Source organism: Solea senegalensis, linkage group LG5, assembly GCF_019176455.1.
Source record: "Solea senegalensis isolate Sse05_10M linkage group LG5, IFAPA_SoseM_1, whole genome shotgun sequence".
In the NCBI taxonomy this organism is placed as follows: Eukaryota; Metazoa; Chordata; class Actinopteri; order Pleuronectiformes; family Soleidae; genus Solea; species Solea senegalensis.
Genome location: NC_058025.1, coordinates 21831048 through 21855574, shown reverse-complemented (window position 1 = coordinate 21855574; position 24527 = coordinate 21831048). Strand labels below are relative to the sequence as shown.

At 43.1% G+C, this 24527-nt stretch overlaps 2 protein-coding genes across 4 annotated transcripts; one reads left to right on the top strand and one right to left on the bottom strand.

Annotated features, from left to right (window-relative positions):
- Nucleotides 1–206: 206 nt before the first annotated feature.
- Nucleotides 207–9806, bottom strand: LOC122770063 (E3 ubiquitin/ISG15 ligase TRIM25-like). 3 transcript variants are annotated; one of them, XR_006360490.1, is made up of 2 exons: nt 608–947; nt 207–360 (listed from the first exon to the last, which is right to left on the bottom strand). XR_006360490.1 is itself a non-coding variant. In XM_044027031.1 (2 exons), exons 1-2 carry the CDS (start codon nt 9792–9794, stop codon nt 325–327), a joined length of 1050 nt encoding a protein of 349 aa, XP_043882966.1. In that variant the 5' UTR covers nt 9795–9806; the 3' UTR covers nt 207–324. The 3 variants fall into 3 exon arrangements, 2 of the variants coding, with proteins under 2 accessions (XP_043882966.1, XP_043882965.1); XM_044027031.1 differs by lacking the exon at nt 608–947 and adding an exon at nt 8781–9806; XM_044027030.1 differs by lacking the exons at nt 207–360; nt 608–947 and adding an exon at nt 7973–9806.
- znf703 (zinc finger protein 703) lies at nt 954–4460 on the top strand. Its single transcript, XM_044027032.1, has 2 exons — nt 954–1619; nt 2124–4460. The coding sequence occupies exons 1-2, from the start codon at nt 1362–1364 to the stop codon at nt 3624–3626; spliced, it is 1761 nt and encodes a 586-aa protein (XP_043882967.1). The 5' UTR covers nt 954–1361; the 3' UTR covers nt 3627–4460.
- Nucleotides 9807–24527: the final 14721 nt, after the last annotated feature.

Genomic DNA, 24527 nt, shown 5'->3' with positions numbered 1-24527 from the left:
TCAATGAAACCCAGCAGAAGGACTGTGTGGACACAGAAGTGAGAACAGTCTTATCAGAATCTGTGTGGCTTTGCACAGGCATCTTACACAGAGCGCCACCCTCAAAACATCCACAAATTCACTGTGACACCTTCCATTTCTGATCTCCCGCTTCCATAAGTGGTCTAACAATAACAGTTTATAATTGTGTTAATGACAAGACTATGTCAGTGTTTCAAAATCTTATTTTATTGGGCTAAGCGCCACACTTTGTCCTCGTGTTGATTCATTCATCCATTCATAAACGCATCGTCAGTATGTCTTGCCTTGGGCAGGAGCCGGGGATCAAACCCACAACCTTCCATCGACCCGTTTCTTCCGCTGATTAAAACAAAATAGAAAACACAATCACAAAAGCAGAAAACCGAACCGTTTACAAGACAATAATGGAAAAGTAAATAAACACATGGTTTCAACCTGAGGCGAGATGTGTTCAGGGGAATCAGTGTAGCAACATATTGAAAACATTAACACTGACATTGTTTTAAATAAACCGCATGAGGACGGACACACATGTAAGATGAGGAGTTATGAATGTAATTTGGATTTGAACAACATAAACCGTCACCTTTTCTCTCACAGTGACTTCCCTCGCTCTTTAATGTTGATGTCGCTGAACCTTGTTACATAATTTCCATGTTTTAGGAGTAGTTTCCTGGTGGAGGTCAGTGACACACACACACACACGCACACATCACCAGACACCCTTGCTCTCAGGGTGAGGCCAGGATGACGACCACGCCCCGTCAAGTTTACCACGCCCCGTGGGTGACCGCGAACACTTGTGATTGGTCGGCGGCTCGCCGCTTTGAAGTCCCTCCCCTCGCGTCTCTAGTCCGTGGAAGAAGTGAGATCCTGAGAAGCTGCTGCTGCAGAGACTCACACACACACACACGCGCGCATACACACAGCAGAGGACTGACTCACACTCACTCACAGAGAGAAGGACACACACGCTCACATCCTCTGCGGGGATATTCCTTCACTCACTCCGTGGTTTTGATGAGCAGTGACTACTTTTGGTGTTTTGCTTCTATTTTTGGCTCAACTTCTCTTTTCATTCATCGGCGCATGAAGGAATATTTAGGAGTAAATAGTGGCTGACATTGGAGAGGTCGACAAAGGATGACATTTCTGCGATTTGTTCTTCTTTAGAGACAATTTGGGTCGGACACGGAGGACGCGCACTGCGCACTCGTTCCCGTTTGGATTTACCGCACGCGCTTCTGTTGAATCTGTCACTGTGAAACGTGCCGATCAATGAATTTCAACCGAGCGTCCACTCGTTATAAGCCGTCGTCCTTCCTCGTAACCCGATCCAGATGAGAGATCCCCCCGGTGGACCTGAACCGCTTTTACGCAGCCAGTCCCCGGAGCCCAGCGCCGCCGCCGACGGCTTCACACCCCGGATCGGAGCGGTGACACCGTCCGTTCCCACACCCACGGTTTGTCCTTCGGATCCCTCGCGTCAGGCTAAAAGACTTCCCATCCGGATCGTAAAGATGTTGACGGCGCACAGCGGCCACTTGCTGCACCCAGAGTATCTCCAGCCCCTCACATCCGCACCAGTCAGCATCGAAGTAAGTTTAAAACATGAAGTATTTAAATTTAAAAAAAGACGAAGTAAACATGTGTTTTTATTATCTAACTCTTTCGTTGTTTTTACTCATGGATGCTGTTTACTCTTATTAATACGCTGACTAATATATCCTAATGCGCCATTTTACGCGCACAGATTTCTTGCCCAGTTTGCGAGATATTAGAGTTTAGAAATGAAAAACAACTGTGGAAAATGTCGTGCTTTATAATGAGCAGTTCCAATAAATGTGCCCTTTATTCACATTATAAGGTAAGATGATAGCTTTATGTTTTGATTATTTTTCTTTCACAAATGAGGCTTCATTTAAAAATATTTTTACTGTTCATGATATGAGGACATGAAGGATTGTTGATGATAAACTTCAGGGTCTGTCCAGGAAAGTAATCTGTCAGGAAATAAACGTGTTTGTTTGTCATGTGGTGTTTGAATTTAATGAAATGGAAAACAGTTTGTTCATGGTCCTGCTCTTCATTTTCCTCCTCAGCTGGATGCCAAGAAGAGTCCGTTGGCTCTGCTGGCCCAGACTTGCTCTCAGATTGGCAAACCTGACCCCCCCTCTTCTTCCAAGTTGGCCTCCCTCTCCTCAGGCAGCCTGGGAGACAAGGAGTCCTCCAGCCGGTCATCTAAGTCTGGAGAGCACCAGTCCCAGGAGGACAAATCGAGCTTCAAGCCTTACAAGTCATCAGGAGACGGTCGCAAGGATGTTCTAGTGACAAAGGGGTCTTCAGATAAAGCAGCTTTCCGGGTGCCAAATGGAAGCTCCAGTGGTGGCAGTGCATCTTGTCCTTCTTTTCCTCCCCATTCCCGGTCACCCAGCTCCAACTCTCCTCCACTGCACACCCAGAGCCAGTCCCACAGACAAAGCCATTCCCCCTCCACGCAGCCCCCGTCACACTCCCAAGCTTCACACATGGACAACAAACAGGGGAGCTCTGAGCAGGCCAGCTCAGACACAAACAACAATAGTGCCGGGAAAAAAGACTCAGATTCAGCTAAATCGGTGATGGACGGGGCTCAATTAGCCAACTCCAGCCACATACGGGCCAGTGCCAACTCCAGCAATGCAAGCTCTGCTGCCAGCCCGAGGCCGGAGAGCAAGTCTGACCCGCAGTCCTCTTCACAATCTGGCCTGAGCTCTGGACACATCGCCCCTGTCTCCCCTTTTAAGCCAGGACATTCTGTCTTCCCCCTGCCTCCCGCCACCATGGGCTATCATGGTTCCATTGTGGGGGCCTATGCTGGCTACCCCTCCCAGTTTGTGCACGGTTTGGATCCTACCAAGTCCGGTTTGGGAATTGGACTTCCAGGGAAGCACCCTAGCTCCAGCCCACTGACTGGAGCCTCACCTCCATCACTGATGCAGGGCTTATGTCGGGACCCATACTGTCTGACTTACCCCAACGCTCACCACCTAGGAGGAAGTAACTGTTCCACATGTGTTCATGACCCCTCAAGCCTCAAGTCTGGTTTCCCCCTGGTGTATCCCTCCCATCACCTCCACTCCTTACACCCCAGCTCCCTGTCCTCCAGCACCACCCCCTCCCTGTCTCACCCCCTCTATACATATGGTTTCATGCTGCCCAACGAACCAATGCCACACGCCTGCAACTGGGTGTCTGTCGGGGGTCCGTGCGACAAACGTTTTTCCACATCGGAGGAGCTACTAGCCCACTTGCGTACCCACACGTCTCTGCCAGGGATGGTGGACAGTAAGCTGTTGTCAGCCTACCCGTCGTCGGTGTCATCGACAGCCTCCTGCCACCTTCACCTGCCGCCACACAGCAGTCCAGGTACTCTGCCCAGCTCCTTCTCCCTCCGAGGCTCCCCGGGTTTGGGCCTGGCTCGGTACCATCCGTACAGCAAATCCCACCTGCCCGGAGCCCCGGGACTTCCTATGCCGTCCCTCACCTCCTCCTCAGCCTATTACTCCCCGTATGCCCTTTACAGTCAAAGACTGGGTTCGGCCTCAGCCCTCGGATACCAGTGATGTCTGAAATGGTGTTGACACCCACAGATTTCAGGCACCAGCTTGGACTATTCAGAGCAGCCATGAAGCCGGGTCTTGAGACTGGGGTCATGGCCAGTACAGGGCGTCACGCCTGCCAGGACTAGCACCTGTTAGCCTCAGGATTGTGACTGGCGCTCCAAAGGCATTAGACCAGATGATGGATTGTCTGCAGCACAGAACCAACAAACTTTAGTAATTAAAGATGGTGGGAAGCAGAGCTTTGAAAATGGTGAAATTGGGGGCTTTTTTCAGCAGCTTTGATTTGGTTGTTAGTTTTGTTCTCTATATCTGTCTCAGAAATTAAAGTCTGTATTTATTTTTCACTCAAGCGCTTGGAATTAAACTTAGGGGGGAATTCTTGCTGTCCAAATAAACTGTTCTTAAGTATTCTAAGTGAAAAAAAAGAACGATTTAAGTACATTACTATTATGCTTATCATACACTCTAAAAATAAAAACCTTTCACCATGATGAAGATGGACTATGAGGCTTTATTCTGGGAATCTGTTTTTAAAAAATCTCTTTTCCTCTGTGCTGTTTTTTTTCCCCTTAATACTCAACTGTACATTCACACTCTTAAGAACTGCATGTCTGCGAAAATCATCTTGAACAGTGGCATTATTTTTATTTGTAAATATGCAGATGTAATATTTTTTCATTCTTACTTGGGTGGGGGTCGGCAATTTTGGGTCACTGATGCAAATGGTACAAAGACGAGATCAAATGTCATAAATAAAAAGGATTATTGATGGCTGTGCTATCCAAACAACAAGAAAAGGTCATATTTTGTTAAATAAATGATACATGATTTTCACTTGTTTTTTTCTGTGTTGGTTTCTGCTGCACTTTTAGGCCTATCAATCATAAAGGCTGCTACAGCCGCGCTATATGTAGCTATGTGTAATATTTCATGGCTCATATGAGCTGACGGTCCTGTCCCGCAGAGGGCAGGCCGGGTCATAGAAGTCCTGTTAGCTGGTCTCCAAAGACTTTCATCTCTCCTCCGCGTCTCTCCATCACCCACATTGCTTTTGTTGTTGCAAGTGCAGCTTTTAATTGCTGATTCCTGTTTGTGGGACCTGAAAAGAGCCTCCTCAGCAGAGTGGAGTGGCTGCTGGGTCACTGGGACTTCAATAATGACCTGAGGGAGATGTCGACCCAGGATATCCTCACGGTCTGACGGATTGGCCTGCAACACAAAGGCCAGAACTGACAATTGGAGGCGGTTAATAGAGAAATATTCATCAAAGTCCTGACACCTCCCCTGAGGAGAGTGGGCTCTCTTACAGGAACCACAAACATGGAGGCCAAGAGCCTTTTTCTACTCTCCTTCTGCTCTCCTTAGTTGAGTGAATTCAGTGTACTCGACCCAGAGCTGTTAAAGGAAAAGAGTGGGTCTATGCGAAAGCCACATTAGTGCCATTAAGAGTGTTTTGGCCTTGATAATGTGTCCACGTCTCCTCTCTATTTGGCTGACAGGGCGGCGGCGGCGGTGGCGGCACAGCGCAAAGAAGCTGTAGTCTCAGAGGCAGCTATTGACCCCGACTCCCAGACTCCTCGCGGTTCATTAGCACTCCAGACAGGGGAAAGGCGAGCACAGGTGTCACTTGACAGGACCATTAACAAAATGGATGACCCTCCCAAACCACATCCAGTCCATGCCACACCGGCAAGGTCACAGCGTCCCGGTCACGCCTCTGCTTAGCTCTGAGGAACACAGATATTATTGTACTTCTTAAGAAACTGCCGCTATGCAGGCACTTCTCTGGGGGAGATTAAACGTTGCTTTTTTCGGATGAAGTTCATAAAAGCGTGTTGACAAATTGGGTCAAAGAGAGTCTGTGTTCTAATCTTACGCTGCAAATGCTGTGTGAATTCAGTGCAACATATATTTTGTAAGTCACACAGCGAGCAGTGCCAACAGAGATAGAGTGGATTGTGTTGCCCCCTAAAGATGTGTTGGTGAAGTACAGGTGAAATCTGCAAAGACAGGGGTAAATGTAAATACAACAGCGTTATCTAAGTATGAATGTGAATGTTGAAATGATGTCGGACAATAGATGAAAGGGCACACTGGCTCCAATCTTGAAATGATTTACACTGGAGGTCACGCAGAGGGGAGGACTTTCAATCTTGTCGGGGAGGTGGAATTAATTCCACTGCTGCCAGTTTGCACTCGTTCATCAAATGCCTCACTATTCTCCCTAGCCCCATGCTCATCAATCTCCTCCCCCCCACACACACACCCACACACACACACAGTCATGCAGCTGAGTCAACACCCAAACACTCAGTTTATGTCGCCAGTGTGTGTGTGTGTGTGTGTGTGTGTGTGTATTCAGTCCCAGTCTTTTGTCCGTGTTGGGACACATGTGAGACTGAATTCTGTGTGGACACAAATAGTTTGTCTTTTTTCAATGTGAGCCCAATATTTTGCGATATTCCCCAGATAAATAATTCAATTGTTATTAATTTATTTACAACCCTACCAAACACCAACCCCCCAACCTATAAATGTCCTGTCAAATACAAATTATTTTGTTTATATCGGTACATTTTCTGATGTTGTTTCATTATTTTTTTAAGGATTTTATAGGAATTTGTTTGTTTTTTTTAAAGAAAGGAAATCAAACACATTTTCATAAATTTAAATTTAAATATTATTTAAAAATATTTAATAGCCACATTTAATTTATTTTGAAGTAATTCGTATCTCCATTAAAGAAGCAGAGTGCAAACAAAGTCTGTTTGCTATTCTGTACATATCTGAATTTTATTAATACGCCTTCTCATGAATGTTTGGTGGTTTTTTTTTGTTGCTGTTATGATTTTGCCTGTGTTTTTGTGAAAAGACAAAATATATCCATCTGGATATATAAATAATGTATATAGATAATGGATATATATAATAAATTATATATATATATATATATATTATATATATCTATATATATATATACATATATATATATATATATAGATAGATAGATATAATATAGATAGATATATATAATCGGTTAAGTTGTGTTTCCACTAACATAGCAGAGATCAAGCCGAACAATGCCGAATTGTAGATCAGTTAAAAAGACTTAACAATCCTACAAATGGTGGTTAATCTCCAACAATCTCCAACTGAGTTTTGGAGTGACAACTGTACCTAAGGTTTTCCCCATATGATTGATACTGCCCTCACCGACCAAACATCCCAGGTGGTAAACCTGCTGCAGTGTGAGGACAATAACCTCTGACCTCCACAGTCTGCATCCCAGTATTCAGACCATGTTTAATGTTAGCATGGATGGTCTGTGAGGCATTTATTGTTCAGGGGCGCACATCGGGGAGCACAAACACAGAAGAGTCAGAGCAGCAAAATTCCTATCAAAAACAAAAAGTGTCTTTTCAAACGTAAAATACAATTTTATATTAATATTTTAATATTTTATTTACAATTTGTGTATTTTGAGTGAGTGGTTTATTTTTGTTTGCTCAATTCATAAAGTATTTGCTTCTTAAGTGTTGTGAAAAGTGTTGTTTGAAAATATTGACACAAATCTAATTCTATGTTCTTTCTCTCGCTCTCTCTCTATATATATACACTTAACCATGAATCAAATACACTTAACCATGAATCAAATACACTTAACCATGAATCAATTACACTTAACTATGAATCAAATATACTTAACCATGAATCAAATACAATTAACCATGAAACAAATATACTTAACCATGAATCAAATATACTTAACCATGAATCAAATACACTTAACCATGAAACAAATATACTTAACCATGAATCAAATACACTTAACCATGAAACAAATATACTTAACCATGTATCAAATATACTTAACCATGAATCAATTACACTTAAAATCAAACACTTAACTGAATCAAATACACTTAACCAATGAATCACACTTAACCATGAATAAAATACACTTAACTATGAATCATTTACACTTAACTATGAATCATTTACACTTAACCATGAATCAAATACACTTAACCATGAATCAAATACACTTAACTATGAATCAAATACACTTACTATGGATCAAATACACTTAACTGTGAATCAAATACACCTGACATGAATAAAATACACTTAACTGTGAATCAAATACACTTAACTATGAATCAAATACACTTAACCATGAATCAAATACACTTAACCATGAATCAATTACACTTAACCATGAATCAAATACACTTAACTATGAATCAAATACACTTAACTATGAATCAAATACACTTAACTATGAATAAAACACAACTATGAATAAAATACACTTAACCATGAATAAAATATACTTAACCATGAATCAAATACACTTAACCATGAATCAATTACACTTAACTATGAATCAGATACACTTGACCATGAATCAAATGCACTTAACCATGAATCAACCACACTTCGACTCGTGCACTCTTCGGCTCGTGCACTTTCTGTGCAGTGGAAAGTCGCCGACCATGGAGATGTTAGTTTACAGAACTCTGCTGTGACTCCAGGTGAAGGATAAAGCCAGACTCCAGCACAGAGAGGCTGAGTGAACATGGTCTGGACTCTGTGGAGCAGAGTCATGGTGTCAGAGACCCTGTAGAAGGACAGAAGACCTGCTCTGTGGTCCAAGTAAACTCCCACTCTGGAGACTTTAACATCTGAGACGACAGTCCTGATACTGTTGTGAATAAAATGGCATCTGTTTTGGTCACAATCTAAAGCCCAAGATTTGTCATTGTATCCAAATAAACATTCATGTGAACTCCCTGATCTGCTGATGTTCTCGTACATCACTGCTACATAAACTCCTCTTCCTCTCCACTTTATCTCCCAGTAACAACGTCCAGTCAGACTCTCTTTACTCAGGACCTGACGATAATCAGTGAATCTGTCTGTGTGACGAGGATAAGACTGAGCTTTCTTCATAAATGTCACTTTTCTGTTTCCCTCCGATAATAACAGATATTTGTTAACTGTGTTTGGCTCCAGTGTGACTTCCTGTGAATATCTGATGAATTCAGCTCTGGTCTTTGGTTCTGGTTCTGCCAGTAAAACATCTACTTCACCCACAGCCAGTGAGATGTCTGTCCACGTCTCGGTCAGGACGCCCTGCAGTTGACCACTGACCTTTGTCACAGCAGCTGCCACGTCCTCAAAGTGTCTCAGAGGACGGACGTGGATGGTGGACGAGTGTGTCGATGGCCTGAGTGCTGACAGTGAGCGGTAGTTGAGGAGAAAGTGGTTGTGGTCGTGTGTGAGCGAGAGCTGCTTCAGTTCAGCTTCTCTCTTCTTCAGCTCAGTGATCTCCTGCTGAAGCTTCTCCTCGGCGTCTCTGACTCGACTCACCTCAGTTTCCAGCTTGGATATGAGCTGCTGCTTCACGTCAGAGCTTCTCCTCAGCAGGAGATGCATCATGTTGATGACCTCGTCTGTGTCCTTCATGGCTTTATCAGCAGAGAGAGTGAGAGTCTTTCTCTCCTGCTGAAGCACCTTCACGTCTCTGTCTCTGTCCTGGAGTCTCTGCTGGACTTCTTCTAGACTCAGCTCCAGCTCTCTCTGCTTCTGCGTCCTCTCTGCTGCAGCTGAGACCTTGTCATGGTCTTTATGTTCGTCCACAGAGCAGAGAGAACAGATGCACTGCTGATCAGTGCAGCAGAACAAGTCCATCATCTTATCATGACGAGGGCAGATGTTCTCCTGGAGGTTCTTGCAGGGCTCCACCAGCTTGTGTTTCTTAAATGCAGGTGATTGATAATGAGGCTGGAGATGTTTCTCACAGTATGAGACCAAACAAACCGAACAGGACTTGAGAGCTTTTAGTTTCCTCTTCCTGCAGACATCACAGGCCACATCTTCAGCTCCAGCATAGCAGTGATGAGCAGGAGCAGCCTTCAGTCTAGTCTTCTTCCGCTCCTCCACTAAATCTGCTAACATGACGTTTTTCTTCAGTTCAGGCCTCGGTGTGAAGATCTTTCTACACTGAGGGCAGCTGTAGCTCCTCCTCTGCTCCTCCGTGTCCCAGTGGTCCTTAATACAGTTCTTACAGAAGCTGTGTCCACAGGTAAGAGTCACCGGATTCTTCAGAAGATCCAAACAGATCGAACAAGACAAGGTTTCTCCCTGCAGCTGAACTCGTGCCATGTCACCGCTCTGTCAACCACGACTGTCTGAGTTTCTCTTCCTCAGAATTCTAACAGGTTTGAGCGCTGATCGCAACAACATGTGACGTGGCAGTGGGCGGAGCCTGTCAGCTCTGACTCTTCTCCACCTGTTGGCTCCTCCTCCTCCCATTGTCAAACTGCAGGTGTGAGGGGGAGGGAACCAGGAACCACTTCCACTCTGACATGGAGTAACCTCTGTACCTATAGTGACACTATATGTGTGTGTGTGTGTGTGTCTGTGTGTATTCATGTGAGACTGAATTCTTTTTTCAATGTGATCCCAGTATTTTGCGATATTCCCCAGATAAATAATTCAATTGTTATTAATTTATTTACAACCCTAAACATTTAATAGCCACATTTAATTTATTTTGAAATCTTTCGTATCTCCATTAAAGAAGCAGAGTGTCAATTGGCTATTCTGTACATATCTTAATGTTATTACATGAGGCTATTCATACGCCTTCTCATGAATGTCCATTAAAGCTGCAGTGCGTGACTTTCGGTGTGTTTTTCTTTGTTGATGTTATGATGTTGTGTTTAACTGACCTGCAGTCCGCCGTCGTTCGGTTTGATGCTTGTGTCGGACGTCGCGCTCGTGACTCTTCCAGTGGCGACACTCTCTGACCAATCAGTGGTCGGCAGTCTGTTGACGTCCTATTTTAGTATTGGCTCAGCTCGTGTGGAACCTCGCCAGAGCAGGTACTAAAAAAAGAACCAGGTACCATCGCTAGTGGAGTCAAGAGTTCGAGCCAAGTCGTGCTTGAACTGTATTATGGAAAAGCGCCATAACAAATGACCACAGTATATATAAAGAAGTAAGTTAACATCTTTCCCAAGCAGTAAATGTTGAAGTGTGGGGAGAATCAAAGAGATGCTGCTTTTCAAACGTAACAGTAGAGCATTAGTGGAATGATGGCAGTGATCAAAGTCGTAGTATCAGTGGAGGTGGTGACGGTGATGGAGGGGACTAATATTTCTCTCCTCTGAGCATGAGTGCAGAGAGGCAGGTCCACTGTGATCAGCACCACTGTGGGGTCCTGAGCAGCGGCTGACAGCCTGGGTGATTAATGACGACAGGGTGTGGAGCTGCTCCTCAATTAGACGCCAGCTCTACGCTGGCTCACCGTCACTGTCGACAGTTAGGACAGAGAGAGAGAGAGCTGAGTGTCTTTCTGTCTCTCTCTCTCTCTGTGTCTCCAGAACAAAACATTAACCTCAACTCCATGGCTACCACCTCTGTGTTTAACATCAGGACACAATACAGAGCCCTCGGCATCCAGCAGCGACCGCAGTGTTAAAGCAACCCAGATGGCGTGAAACACATCCTTCATCAGGGCTGTCACACAGGCCTCTGCTTTATTTCTCTCCATAAACCCTGTGACTGACTCTCTTACACGCCTGTTTCAACTCCCCACTCGTCCACGTCCGCAGTCAGGCATGCGGCAACGCTCGCTGCGAAAACAAGAGCAGCCGCATTATAGACTCCACGTTATGGTCTTGCAGGCTGTTCAGCAGGTCTGTGCGGTGGGCCGGAGCGACTTCCTTCGGTGTCCAAACGTGTCCTGTTTGATTGTGGAGACGTGGAATTTAACGACTGCGGTTTAAAAATGACTTTATGCGCAGTCACTTCCTGGTTTTAAATGAGCCAGGCCAAGTATTTCTGCTACGCTGTCAGCCAACGATTTACACGAATGATGTCCGTGCTCAGAGTGCTCTGTTGTTATTTTATTTTAGTCACAGCTTTGATCCCTCGGAGTGAACTCCTAATAGACGATGTGATAAATATCATCTAACGTTACTTTACACAGTTTCCACTGGCGACGAGTGACACAAAGTTAATTAACCGGCTGGTTTTAGTTTAAATTGTGAGTGACCCTATATGTATTTAACAATAATAATAATAATACATTTTATTTGTAAGCAGCAGGTAAAATTAAAACACACAAAAGTTGAGATAAAATAAAAGATTGAATAAAAAAATTGTTTAATTTGGTAAATAAATGAATAGATAAATAAATATATGTATTTACTTCTGGGTATATCAATAGTATATTATTATCACTATGTAATTATCATCACTCCCATGTTATTTTTTATACTGTTTACATATTGTCGTACTATGTGTGTATACTATTATAGTTTGTACATACTTTGTCATTTATTTCATATTTTATCTTTTTTTGTTATTATTATTATTATTATTACTATGTGCAGGGTTACTTTAAGTCCCAAGAGGATAAATAAATAATATAATAATAATAGTTTTGTCTTCGTGTTTTAAATTAAGCCTAAATTGAGACAAAGTCCAACTCTGTATTATTCTGACTTTGTTGTTGTGGGTTTATTGTACCTGACAGTAACATGGTACATGTCAGACGTCACCACCACCACCGCTGCCTGAAATCATTATAATAACACATTCCATTAATGTAAGAGAACGTTTCTTCTTGTATTTTCAGTTGTACATTTGATTCCTGCTCTTGTCAGTAACTCTGTGGAAAGCTCTGTGATTAGAAAAGAGGCTGCAAATTACGCTGACACGTTCTACAATGACAATCCTGAAAGGCATTCCTTTAACGTCGCCTTCTGCGATGTTTTGCAACACACTTTTCCATCCCGCTCTCTTTAATAAGGCCTTAAGGAAGCTCTTGGCACACGCTAACTTTTACAAATCATACCGATATTTGCGATTTATTTAGTGCTGAGTCAGAAGATACAGATTCGGAGCGATTTAAAATGGCCTAAGATTAATGTAATGAGTCATATAATGCAACTTTCTGGTGGTATTATGAAATCCATTGACTAATTTATAGATCAGTAATAAAGAGGGCTGTCAGCTCAGCTGTGGATTCCGATAAAGAAATAGTGCTTTTAATTCACGTTTCAGCCAGTGCTGACCTTGGCAAACCTCACTTGGCCTCAACGTGGAAAACTGCCCAGAGCTGCTGTGGCCTCTCCAAGCGTTCCAGTGGTGTGAGCATGCACCGTTAATAGACATACCCTCCCTAACCACCAGAGGAGAAACGAACGTTTCAATTACACTGCATTGCCCTGCTAATAGCGCTTGGACCGTGCAACCAGCTGGATTCCATTTGTTGCCTTGCCGGGAGTTCGTGGCGAGGATGTCACGAGCTCTTGGAAAGGAACGTGCCTTGGCGAGGAGCGAGCGGGACTGCTGACGGTCATGATTCATGCTCTGAGTGACATCTTGTTTTTTTTTTTTCTTCCACTTGGGGACAGCCTGCGGTCATAATGTACTCACTTTAAGTATCATCGGCTTTACGTCTGTTTTATGTCTCCTCTTGGATTTGGCATCCAGACTTGGAGGCTGCCATCGTGATGGTTGCACTCCTCTTAACCGCTGCACTGCAGGCCAGGATACACAGTTTGTATCCACTTCATTCAAAGATGCTTGAATTCTTCCACATTACTGCAGCCGCACTGATGGCACGTTGCCCCTTTCATTTAGAATAATTGTATTCATATGTCCGGGATCATAAACAATAAGGAGAAACCGGACAGATGATGGACAGTTGGGATGAAATGCAGCGATCTAGGAAAGATCGGGAAGAAACAAGCAATGAAGTGGAATATGTCACTTAAAACTTTACTATATGTAACAATAATGTCAATTTAAAGCTGTAGTGCAGCTAAATGTAAGATTTGAAAATCGGAAAAAACACCATACCAAAACTAAGATCAATAATTCCTATATTGCTTTCATGTGAACGCGTACAAAAATTCAGATTAATAATCAGTCGACTTCATGTTATATTTGAAAGGTGCTCGACTCTTAAAATATGTAATTATCCATTAAGATAAACAACAATTCATGTTAACATTGAGTGCAAATATGAAAATGTTAGGCCTGTATGTTTCTGTATGTGTATATACGGAATAGTTTATTATATGTAAATAAAATCAGCATGAATTCTGGGATTAAAGTCAGAATTCTGAGGAAAAACTCTGAGATTAATCTCATTGTGAATTTCGGAGATAAAAATCTGACTTTAATCTCACTTTAAAAAGTAAAACAGCATGAATTGTGCAATTAAACTTTCATGCTGTTTTTTTTATTCTATTTTAGTCTATTTTTTTTACATGTGGTCCTCATACTCAGGTACTATGCATATATAACCTGCTTTACTAATATTACCTGCTTTACTAGGTCACATAAAAGAAAAATTAGACATAAATTTAACAACAATTTATTTTTGTTTAACAACCTTTTTTAACGGCCCTTCTGCAGTACCGTCACGGCCCACTAGGGGGGCACAGCAAATGATAATAGTGTTATGCCCTTGATCCACTGCTGTAACACTCCCAGTCAGGTCTGATAGTACTGCTTGACGGAGGCAAACACTGAAAAACCCTGTGAGATGTCACGGATCCTTCGTCAGATGTTTGTTCACCGACAGCAGAGAGAGTGACTGTCTCAAGCTCTGCTGTGAGACAGTCACACATACATGTCTCACAACTGTACAAACAGTGACATTGTTCCTCGTGTCAACACTGTAAGAGCTCATAATCACTAATCTATATAATCACTTTAAAATAAAAAATTATTTTCCTTTTGCAGCCTTAAATGACTTTCACCAGTTTCTTTTCATCTTCTTATGTGTTAAGTCAAAGTTATGATTAATTTGATATCACATATTTAGTCGTGATTGAAAGTAGCAATAATTGTGCAGAAGTTACAAAATTAGACTGTTTTTTCTTTTGTTTTTGTTCATAAAAACGAGCCAAATTCAATCCGATTTTAAAGATTTTCAGTACGTTTTGCTCAGGTGTTTTTATACAGTTGGTGAAAATGATTTTTAAGTCACTCAATATTGCGTTATATATATTATATAATATATTCTTATAGCCTCTGTATATACTGTACATTTGAACATACTGTAGTTATGGAAAAAGCAGCCAAAATGCTCTATGTTTGTTTAGTTACTGACGTGTCTTTACTGTTTTACTTCCTGAGTCTTTGTACCAACCTGTATCTTTGCTGCTGTGACATGACATGTCATCACATTCATTCATTCATTCATTCATTCATCTGCTACCGCTTTATCCTCCACATCACTGGTGCCAATCCCAGCTGACACAGGGGCCATAGGTGGGGCAGTCCATCACATTCAGACAAACAACCATTCACACTCACCCTCACACCTACAGTCAATTTAGAGCATCCAATTTGCTTAATCCCTGTTAATCTGCATGTTTTTGGGCTGTGGGAGGAAACTGGAGTACCCGGTGAAAACCCCCACACATGCACTAAGACCCTTGTTCTGCCCTGGGTCTTCTTGCTCATATATATCATTTTACATACGTTTAAAAGTTTGATGTATATTACGTAATGTATGATTAATGGTAAATTGGTAAATCATCTGTATTTATACAACACTTTTCTCTTAATGACCACTCAAAGCTGCTTCACACTACAGTTTTTTGCCATTTACCCATTCACACCCATTCACATTTAGGATTATATTCCGTCTATAATCCAGGTAGAGGAGGTCATGACCTGTTTCCATTATAACTTGATATGAAGTCACAGGTTTGTGGCCTCTGCCCATTGAAGAGATAGAGCTGCTCACGCTCCCTCACCAAAGTCCACAGAGTAAATTAAAGTGGCAGATATTTCCCCCGGGAGTAACAAACTGTCATTGTCCGCCCGTGTCATCTTCATGTTGTCTTTTTTTTTAAATACCATGTGTTGTTCATCCAGTCTGCTGCAGTAATGCGCCGCCTCCGCCTCCCCATCACTGCCCCGTCTCTGCAGATTCATCAGCTCCACCATTCTTCATCCTTTATGAGTCTCAGCAAGTCGTCAACCACCGTTATCTGAGTGTCTGGTCTCCAGGGGCGTCACCTGGCTGCTCCTCAGGCTACTTGGCTTCAATTGCAATCTTTTCCTGTTGAGTCTCAGCACCTAATCAGACTCCATGATCACATTTCATCTGTAAAATACTTTTAATTCATGTGTCATCTCTCCTGAAATGAGCACAGATACTGGCAGGGAACTGTGAATACGTCGCGTTTGCACAAGCATTAATGCGATCGGTTATTACGGTAATGTCACTCACGCTGCTGCAGGAAGCCGGCAAATCGGCGCCTTTGACACCAGAGAGGAGAGAGTTGGAAAAAAACGCCTGTACACATTTGGTCTGTTTTTGCACATTGAGACAAACAAATGTTATTTTAAATATGTTTTAAACCAGGGGTGTCAAACGTACGGCCCATGGGCCAGAACCGGCCCACCAGAGGGTCCAATCCGGCCTGCATGATGATTTTTTTTTAATTAAAATTTCTATAAAATGCTATATTTATCAGTGTGAGATACCTGTGAGTAAAGTAGTTGTAATGCACATGTGTAAACTTATTTTTCTCAAGAAATCTGAGGTATGTTGATAGTTTGTTTTGTAAAAAAAGATACTTCATTAAATCTAAAATTTCTCTATACGTTATTATAATTTTGCCCTGGAACTAAAATGAGTTTGACACCCTTGTTTTAAACTGTTCAAATTTCACATTTAACACACAAAATCTGGTTTGTGTACAACTCCAGCGTTTCTTCAAATAAAACGTTTTGTTTTTACTTCATTTTAAAGTGTTAATACACGATTTTAACATGCAGTAAATTGTAAATAACTGCCAGATGTTGAAAGTTAGTAGTTCTGGAAAAATGGGCAAAAGCACTTAGTTACAGGACCCTTTTATGGTTAAAATAAGCATTGAGGCTTAGGTGTTAAAGGGTTAAAGTGCATTGTAATATTCAATTCTCCAGTGGTCCAGTGTGTAAGAATTAATGACATCTAATGGTTAGACAGCAGAGGGCAACAAACGGAGGACTCCTCCCCTTTTCTTCCTTAGGCCTTGGTCATGTTTTCCACATCCACATGTAAGCAGAGGTCAGCTAAGGTCATCTGCCCATTTCCAGTGAGGACCATGAGCACAGCCTTTTCGTGTAGCACGACACATTCCACATTTCACTCTTGCTTCGGTCAGAAGAGACGATGAAGACGCCAGTCACCGTGAAACTTGGGTAGAGGTTTCGCGAGGAAGGCCCTCTGGTACCCACACGTGTGCAACTCAGCGCTCAGAGTAGACGAGGATATACAGAAGACAGGAAGTCATTGCTGCTAAAATGGAAAGTAAATGTACATCTTACCAAACTGCCAATAATCCCTCCTCAATGAGACACAGTGGACGTTTAAATCTATCGTTGTATCTGGAGTCAAACACACGCTTCCTTTTTTTCATCCACAGTTAGTTTATTTTACGAAATTCCCGTCAAACTTTACACATTCAGACTTTTATGGTCCATGTTAGCGTCTCGACATCATCCACGGGTTTTTCTGTGTTTGATTTAGCGCGACTGTGTCAGTGGATGTGTGTGTGCACACAAAGTTTGTGTTACCAGAGTTTCTGCGGTTAGAGTGGGGTGAACAGTTTTTCTTCTTCTTTTTTTTCCACAGGCAGCGGCGATTATTTTTACTTTTGGACTTTGAAAGACCCCTCCCTCACTTTTACAATCCCTCCTTCACCTTCTGCTCTCCACCCACATGCCTGTGATGGTGCTTGGGGCAAAAAAAAAAGAAGGAAAAACAGAGCGAAGGAGAGAAGGGAGAGAGCCACGGAGAGCCAGGGAGAACCAGAGAGAGCCAGGGAGAGGGCGGGAAGGGAAACAGAGCTGATTATCCAAATACAGTCATTAAAGGGGAAATGTGTTTTTCAAGCTGTCAAGATGATTAATGGGCCAGAGCAAATCCTCACAAATGCTCTTGTTTAGTCTAACTGGCAGACACGATCCTACCCATTGATTTATGGCAGGCCTGCTGTGTGAGACCATAGTGAGGTTACAGGATGTGTGTGCGTGTTTGTGTGTCCATGTGTGTGCTTATATTAAACTGGGAGTTAGTGTGTGTGTGTGTGTGTGTAATGGTGTGTGTGTGTGTGGGGGGGGGGAGAAAGCAATGAGTTGCTCCATGTGACCAGCCCAGTTTAGCAGGGATCAGAGCACAGAGGCAAGCAGTGAGTAAATTCACCTTCTGTTCTGACAAATCAGCTACACAAACCAGAGCTCAGCGGAGCCGTGATTGAACGTCAACAACAGGATCGATGTTACAGCCAGAGTGACTCAAACAGCTGTCCAGAAGTACTTAGGCTTTCATCTGTCACTTGCCAATAATCCCTCCTCACAGATGAGATTGCAACAGAATAAAACAATATTTCTCCTATTGCTCAACTGTAAGTGATGTTTATCTAGCCCGAGCTGTAGATAACATTATTACCTAACTTTATCGCTTCACAGGGCAAGGCAACACTCAGTCAGGAGTTAAGAAACAGCGCGGTGTCATGACATGTTTTTTTTAAAATGTGCTCCAAACAAGTCTTTGCTTTTGTTGCAAACACTGATACGTTTCCCATGCTGCATCTGTGTGATGAATGCCAACCTAGAGCCAGCATCCCGGTTAACTTCTCGCACGACTCAGCTCTACTCGGATTGGTGTCGGTCGTGTTGTTTTCCATTACTTCATAATACCTCCTCAACATGGGCGTGAAACTGGGGACATTTGTTTTATATGCAACACAAACACAAGAAAACAAGTGACGAGCAAAGCAGTTGTTTTGGGTGTAACTGAATCATTAGAATCAGTGAGTTAAAGTCAGTACTTCCTGCATGAGCACAGTCTGACACGGTCACTGAACAAGTTGTGATTCCACTCACGATCGCATTGATTAACGCATGTTTTCGGGATTTTTAAGTATTTTTAACTCATCTACCGTTCAGCATTGTTCGGTTTGATTCTTGTATCGGACGTCACTCTCATTACTCGTCCAGTGACGACACTCTCTGACCAATCGGTGTTGACGTCACATTTAGTATCGGGGTACATGAGTCGAGTCGAGCTGTGCTAGAACGGTATAATGGAAAAGTGCCCTTTAGCCTTGCATAGCATAAAGACCCATGTGAAAGTCAGTCAGTCATCATCTAACCGCTTTATCCTCCACCAGAGGGTCGCGGGGGGTGCTGTGCCAATCTCAGCTACATCAGGCGATAGGCTGATGCAAACTCCATGCAGAAAGGCCCTTGTTCCAACTGGGGCTCGAACCCGGGTCTTCTCGCTGCAAAGCGAGAGTGCTAACCACTACACTGCCGTGTGGCCCCCATGTGAAAGTATAGCATCTAAATCGGTGAATAATTATTTGACAAAGAAAGGTTTGTCAGGATTCCCGGTTATTCAAAAGCAATTTAATCCAGTCCAAATTTCAACCTTAATTCAAGCTTATTTTTAATTCATTGCATTCATTGCAATAATGTCATAGTTAACATTTTTATCTATTCTAAATGTCCCTTGATTTCTTTTCGTCCCATTATTTTTTCTCATTTTAATGCTCTTATCTTATCCGCTCAATAATAAGAGAGGCTGTGTATCACTCTTCAACGCAAACGGAGTCCCGTGGTTTAATGTGTTGTTGCCGTAACGAGCTAATCTGAGCTAAAGGAGCTAGCGGTCTTCGAAGGTCTCCTCGCGTAACGTTAGCCTACCACTCTCTAGCTAGATCCAGTGTGGTGTTGTAGTTTTTCTAACGTTACTAGTTAGAAAAACTAACTAGTAACAAGTTTGCTAGGCCAAAAAGAACCTTAATATCGCAGTAAAAAAATGGTTAACGTCGTTAATAACGCGCTTAACTGACAGCAGTAGTTATAGTTATAGTTAATAGATTCTCGGAGCAGCGTTACTTCCAAAAGGCTCAGTGGATGTTATAGTGACTGACCACTGGAAAGTGAGGAGAGAGTGGCTAGCTCATTAGCATGCTAAGGCTAATTCATATGTTAGCTCTGTGTAAATGTGTTAATGACAGCCTATAGGAATATGAAGTATGAGTCAAAACTTGCATATAGTCCCTTTAATCTACAGGGTGATTTCTGCAGATATAACATTTCTGTGAAACATCTCTCATTTCTGTAGTTTTGTATATAAAGTTTCGATAAGTTGTTGTTTTTTGTTGCTGCTGCAGCAAAGCAGATTTTCCAGTTATGCCATTTGATCTTCTTGTATCAGAACAAACTGGCATTCTAAAAGAAACTCCATGAATTTATTGCGGATACTTACTGACCCTGCTCAGACGGAAAGTCCCAGTGCTCTCGTCCACGGAAGGTGAGTACGTCACTGCGGGGCGATCCAGTCCAGCTCTCTAGGCCGGTCCAGATGGATGGCTAGCAGCTGTTGGCCCTACAACCTCTTCCCTCAGCACAACCATTAGGCCTATCTGTCTGCGATTTCCTCATTCTTCTTCAGTTCCCTCTGAAGTCCGCTGTGATCGCTTTCCCACACCCCCACAGCTCGGCGTATAGTACCACACTGTACGTACACTGCAGTATCACTTGGCCTGAGCAGACCCTAAGCACATTCACAGGACCAATTACCCTGTCCACCCACACATGCATACACGCACAGGCATGCATGCACATAATCACACACACACACACACACACACACACACACATGCGGACGGACGATAAAATTTGACCACAAGGCAAAAGCCATGAGGAAGATGTTAAAAAGAGATTTCTGCAACTGGAGGAAGACTAATTTTGTGCCGCAGAGAAAAGCCAGTTGTGTAACTTTGAGCTTGGACCTCTTTTGGGACTCGGCACGACATCCCAAACCCTCAAATACGAGTGGGAAATAAGAAAAGAGAAGAGGAAAAGTGGAAGAAAAGTTGAAAAGTGGCTTCAATATAGACAACAAAACCAGTCATTTTATTAGGTACACCATGCTAGTAATGGGTTGGCCCCCCCTTGCGTTTAGAAAGCATGATTCCATCCTGCCTTGTATGGACTGTTCGGGTTGCTTGTGGTGTAATGGTGTGGGGATTATTTTCTTGGCACACTTTAGGACCAACTGAGCATTGTTGCTGACCATGTCCTGTGTACATACCGTCTTTTGATGGCTACTTCCAGCAAGAGAGCGTGACACAACATGACCTCAGTTCTACAGAATAGGATGGAACAGGAGTTTCACATCATGGAAGTGCAGCTGTTATCTGAAGCAAATGTGTGATGCTATCCCGTAATTAAGGGTGTTTCCAGAAACGTGTTAAATCTATGCCACGATGAATTCTGAAGTCCAACCCTGGCAAGATGTACCAAATAAAGTGGCTAGTCGTTAGAAATGTCAAATTCCAGATTTATCATGACTAAGCCACAGAGATAATTCACATTTAAATGTACCTCCACTATTCCACTATTACACAGTATGTAGTTGTTGCTCGGGATACGCCTGTCGTCCACATTAGCCTCGCATGTTTGAGTCCAGATTACAGAGAAGTTTAAAAATACTGCTGCACACACCGAGGGAAATTACCGCGACGACGGTGAAGTCATTTTAGTGATTCCAGACAAAATAACCTGGCCACTTATGACTATTTTTCATGTCCTGGGTTGTTTTGTATGTAAGTGTCTATAAATGAGCTTCATTACAATCTCGTTTTTCAAAGCAGGCAAAACGCTGACATAGATTTAAATACCAAACACCTATAAACATTATAAACTGTTTAGGTACAAAGACAAATAACAGTCACGTACAGTTGCACATTACGACTGTTTGAGTCACTACAAGTTTGTGCTAATTAGATTTTGGCTAAACACTTACACACATACAGTACTACAGTACTCTGTAAAACACTTCATGTATACAGTTTATTCCGTCTGCAGCTGTTTCCCCTTCATAGCTACTGTACATTATGTCTACGGCGCATCTATCCATATGGGTATATTTGCCTGCATGTTACCAAACACATGATTAATGACCTCACAGCTCGGCTTTCTTCCACTTCCTTCCCCTCCAGTCATCACGCATGCATCATCGCACTGTACGGCACCGTAACAGAGGCTGGCTGACGGCTGCTGCAGCACCTGCTCGGCCTCGCGGATACAAACGGACCGTGACATCGTCCACACGCAAAGACGTTCACACATTTACATGTAAAGCTGCTGGGGAGGACTTTGCATGTCAGTAGCACCATAATGTCACAGCAGCAACTGGGTCAGCTGTTCTTTTCCTCTGGGTCACTCAGTTTTAACACACCTTTTTTTTTTTAATCTTTTCCACTATTATTCTTGTTAAAGGTAAGAAGGATTTCATTTAGATAAAGAAAGTAGAACCAAGTGTCAGCTTGACATTTTAGGAAATGTATGGATTTGCCACTATACGACAATGTTTTTGTGGTATTTCCTGCAAGATTTTGTTCCTTAGGTCTTACGGAGCTTTTCCATTATACAGTTCTAGCACGACTCGGCCCGGCTTGACTCTTTTTGCTTTTCCATTAGGGATCGTACCTGGTACCTGCTGCTTTTTTTTCTTTTTTTTTTAGTACCTGCTCTGGTTCCAAGCGAGCTGAGCTGATACTACAATGTCAACAGACTGCCGGCCGCTGATTGGTCAGAGGGTGTCGTCACTGGAAGAGTCACGAGCGCGACGTCCGACGCAAGAATCAAACCGATCATTGCTGAACTGTAGATCAGTTAAAAAGACTTAAAATCCTAAACGTGCGTTAATCCCCATTTCTAAAATCTCATTATTCAACAGAGGAGTCGATCGTGAGCTGCATCACAACTCGTGCAGGAAGTACTGAACGATTCTTTTATATTAATTGATTCTAATGACTCTGTTCCACCAAAAAGAACTGCTTTGCTCGTCACTAGTAGTTTACCGCGCTGCACACAGGAAATGATTTGTTAAGGTCCAGAATGATGGAGACAAGAAGGAAGCACGACAGCTCACAGTTCTCGTGAGTAAAGAAGGTTGAAAACACCAAGAAACGTCGACTAAAAGTTTCAAAAATCACCGTCATCATTTTCTTGTATGTTCTGGCAAGAGGTTTTCACTTGTCTCCATGGTAACCGACCTCGCACTGTCCTCCTGCTGTTACTGATCAGTTCATTCTTCTGGTTATTTTATATCCATCTATAGCTGCTGCTTTTTCTTTGTTTTGATAATTTGAGATATTTGAGATATGACGGCGTCCACGCCAAGAACAAAGTCTGCAGGTGTGCGACAGGAGAGGAAAGTGAAGTTACACACTGGAGCTTTAAAAGGTTAAAAAATATGATGTTGTTTTCATATCAAATTATACTTTTCCTGCCAAACAGAGGTCACTTCTGACCTATATTCATAATTCGAGCTCATACTGGTAATAAATATTGTATAAACGAAACCATTTGTGTCTTTTGTAAAGCTCTTACAAAGCTCTTACTCACTAACAACTTCCCATCTCACAAAACAGTACATTTCAATTCCTGAATTGCAACCAAGTGATATCAGAGCCGCTGAACAACCGTATGAACCGAGAACCACATGTTCACTCACACTCACTTATTATCTCATCCGTGTCCCAGCTCAGCCTGTCAGAAACACTCACAGTACGTGTAGGATGAAAAGTGCTGCATGTGTGTGATGCTTTGAGCATGTGTGTGTGTGGAAGACGGAGAGAGGAGGAAGAAGGGGTGAAAAGAGCGGATGATGGAAGTTATATCTTGAGATGCTGGAGGGAAAGGAATAAGCAGTGGAAAAAGAAGTATAGAGGAGAAAGAAAGAGAGAGAAACAGCAGAGAGAAACAGAAAGCGAGCCAGTGTTGCATGTGTGTTGGTTCCCAGCCCTGTCAGGCCCTGTCAGGCTGTGATTTATGGCACCGAGACTGGGAGCAGTCTTTGCTGCCAGCTCAGTATTGTTACAACTGACAGCTAATGAGGCCAGACGGGCTTTCAAGCACAGCACTTAACAGAGGCCTCCATCTTCACAAGTCACGAGCTCTCCTCTTTCTCCCCTCTCCCTCTCTCTCGCTCCCATTTATTTCCTCTTCCATGGTGGCAGCAGTGTGGCGAGCTAGCACAGGATTTCTGGCGGTGCAGCAGGAGGAATGAGGCCAGGCGACAGAGATGTATGGGCGACGCTCTGTTCCTGCTGCACCTCCGCTCTCTTCCTCCTCCTCCTGCATGCTATTAAAGCCAGAGGCTGTGCTCATATAAATGAGGGAGAGCGAGAGGAGGGTAATACACACAGGGAGAGCTCCCTTTGTAAACCAGTCCATTCTGTCTCCTTCTGCTCATGTTTTCAAAGCCCGGGCTTACACATGTCTCATGTATGTGTGAGTGTGTGATCTGTGTGAAGGATGCTGAACTTCACAGCCTTGGCCGCAGTGTGTGTGTTACCTTCAGCACTCCTGGCCTGGACTCTTTGGACCCTGTTCTATAATCACTACCAGAGTCTCTGGCAGAGCCGCCCTCCCTCTCTCCCTCTCTCCCTCCCTCCCTCAGCCCCTGGTTCCTTGTCACTCGTGATTAATGGCACTAGGGCCCCGGTGCGGCTTACGCTGCCAGTTCCAGCGATGTTCCCTTGATACTTAATGAACTCTGACAAACTTCTTTTCCCTTGCTCTGTTGTTCCCGCTCCCCTCCACCACCTCCACCACCTCCACCCCGCCCCTCCCTGTTTAAAATGCATGGCACAGAGCTGCCACTGCAGCACCTTGGGGTTAGACGTGGTCCTTTGAAAATTTCTCAAGAGGCCAGTGTCTAAAAATAAAGTGCACAGCCTTTTTAGTGTCAAGACCTTTTGCTTGTGCATCAACTGGAGGCTTGCTGCTGAGCGAGGATGAAATGAATTTACCTTTTGTGTTTTGCAGTGATTGCAACTTTTGATTCTT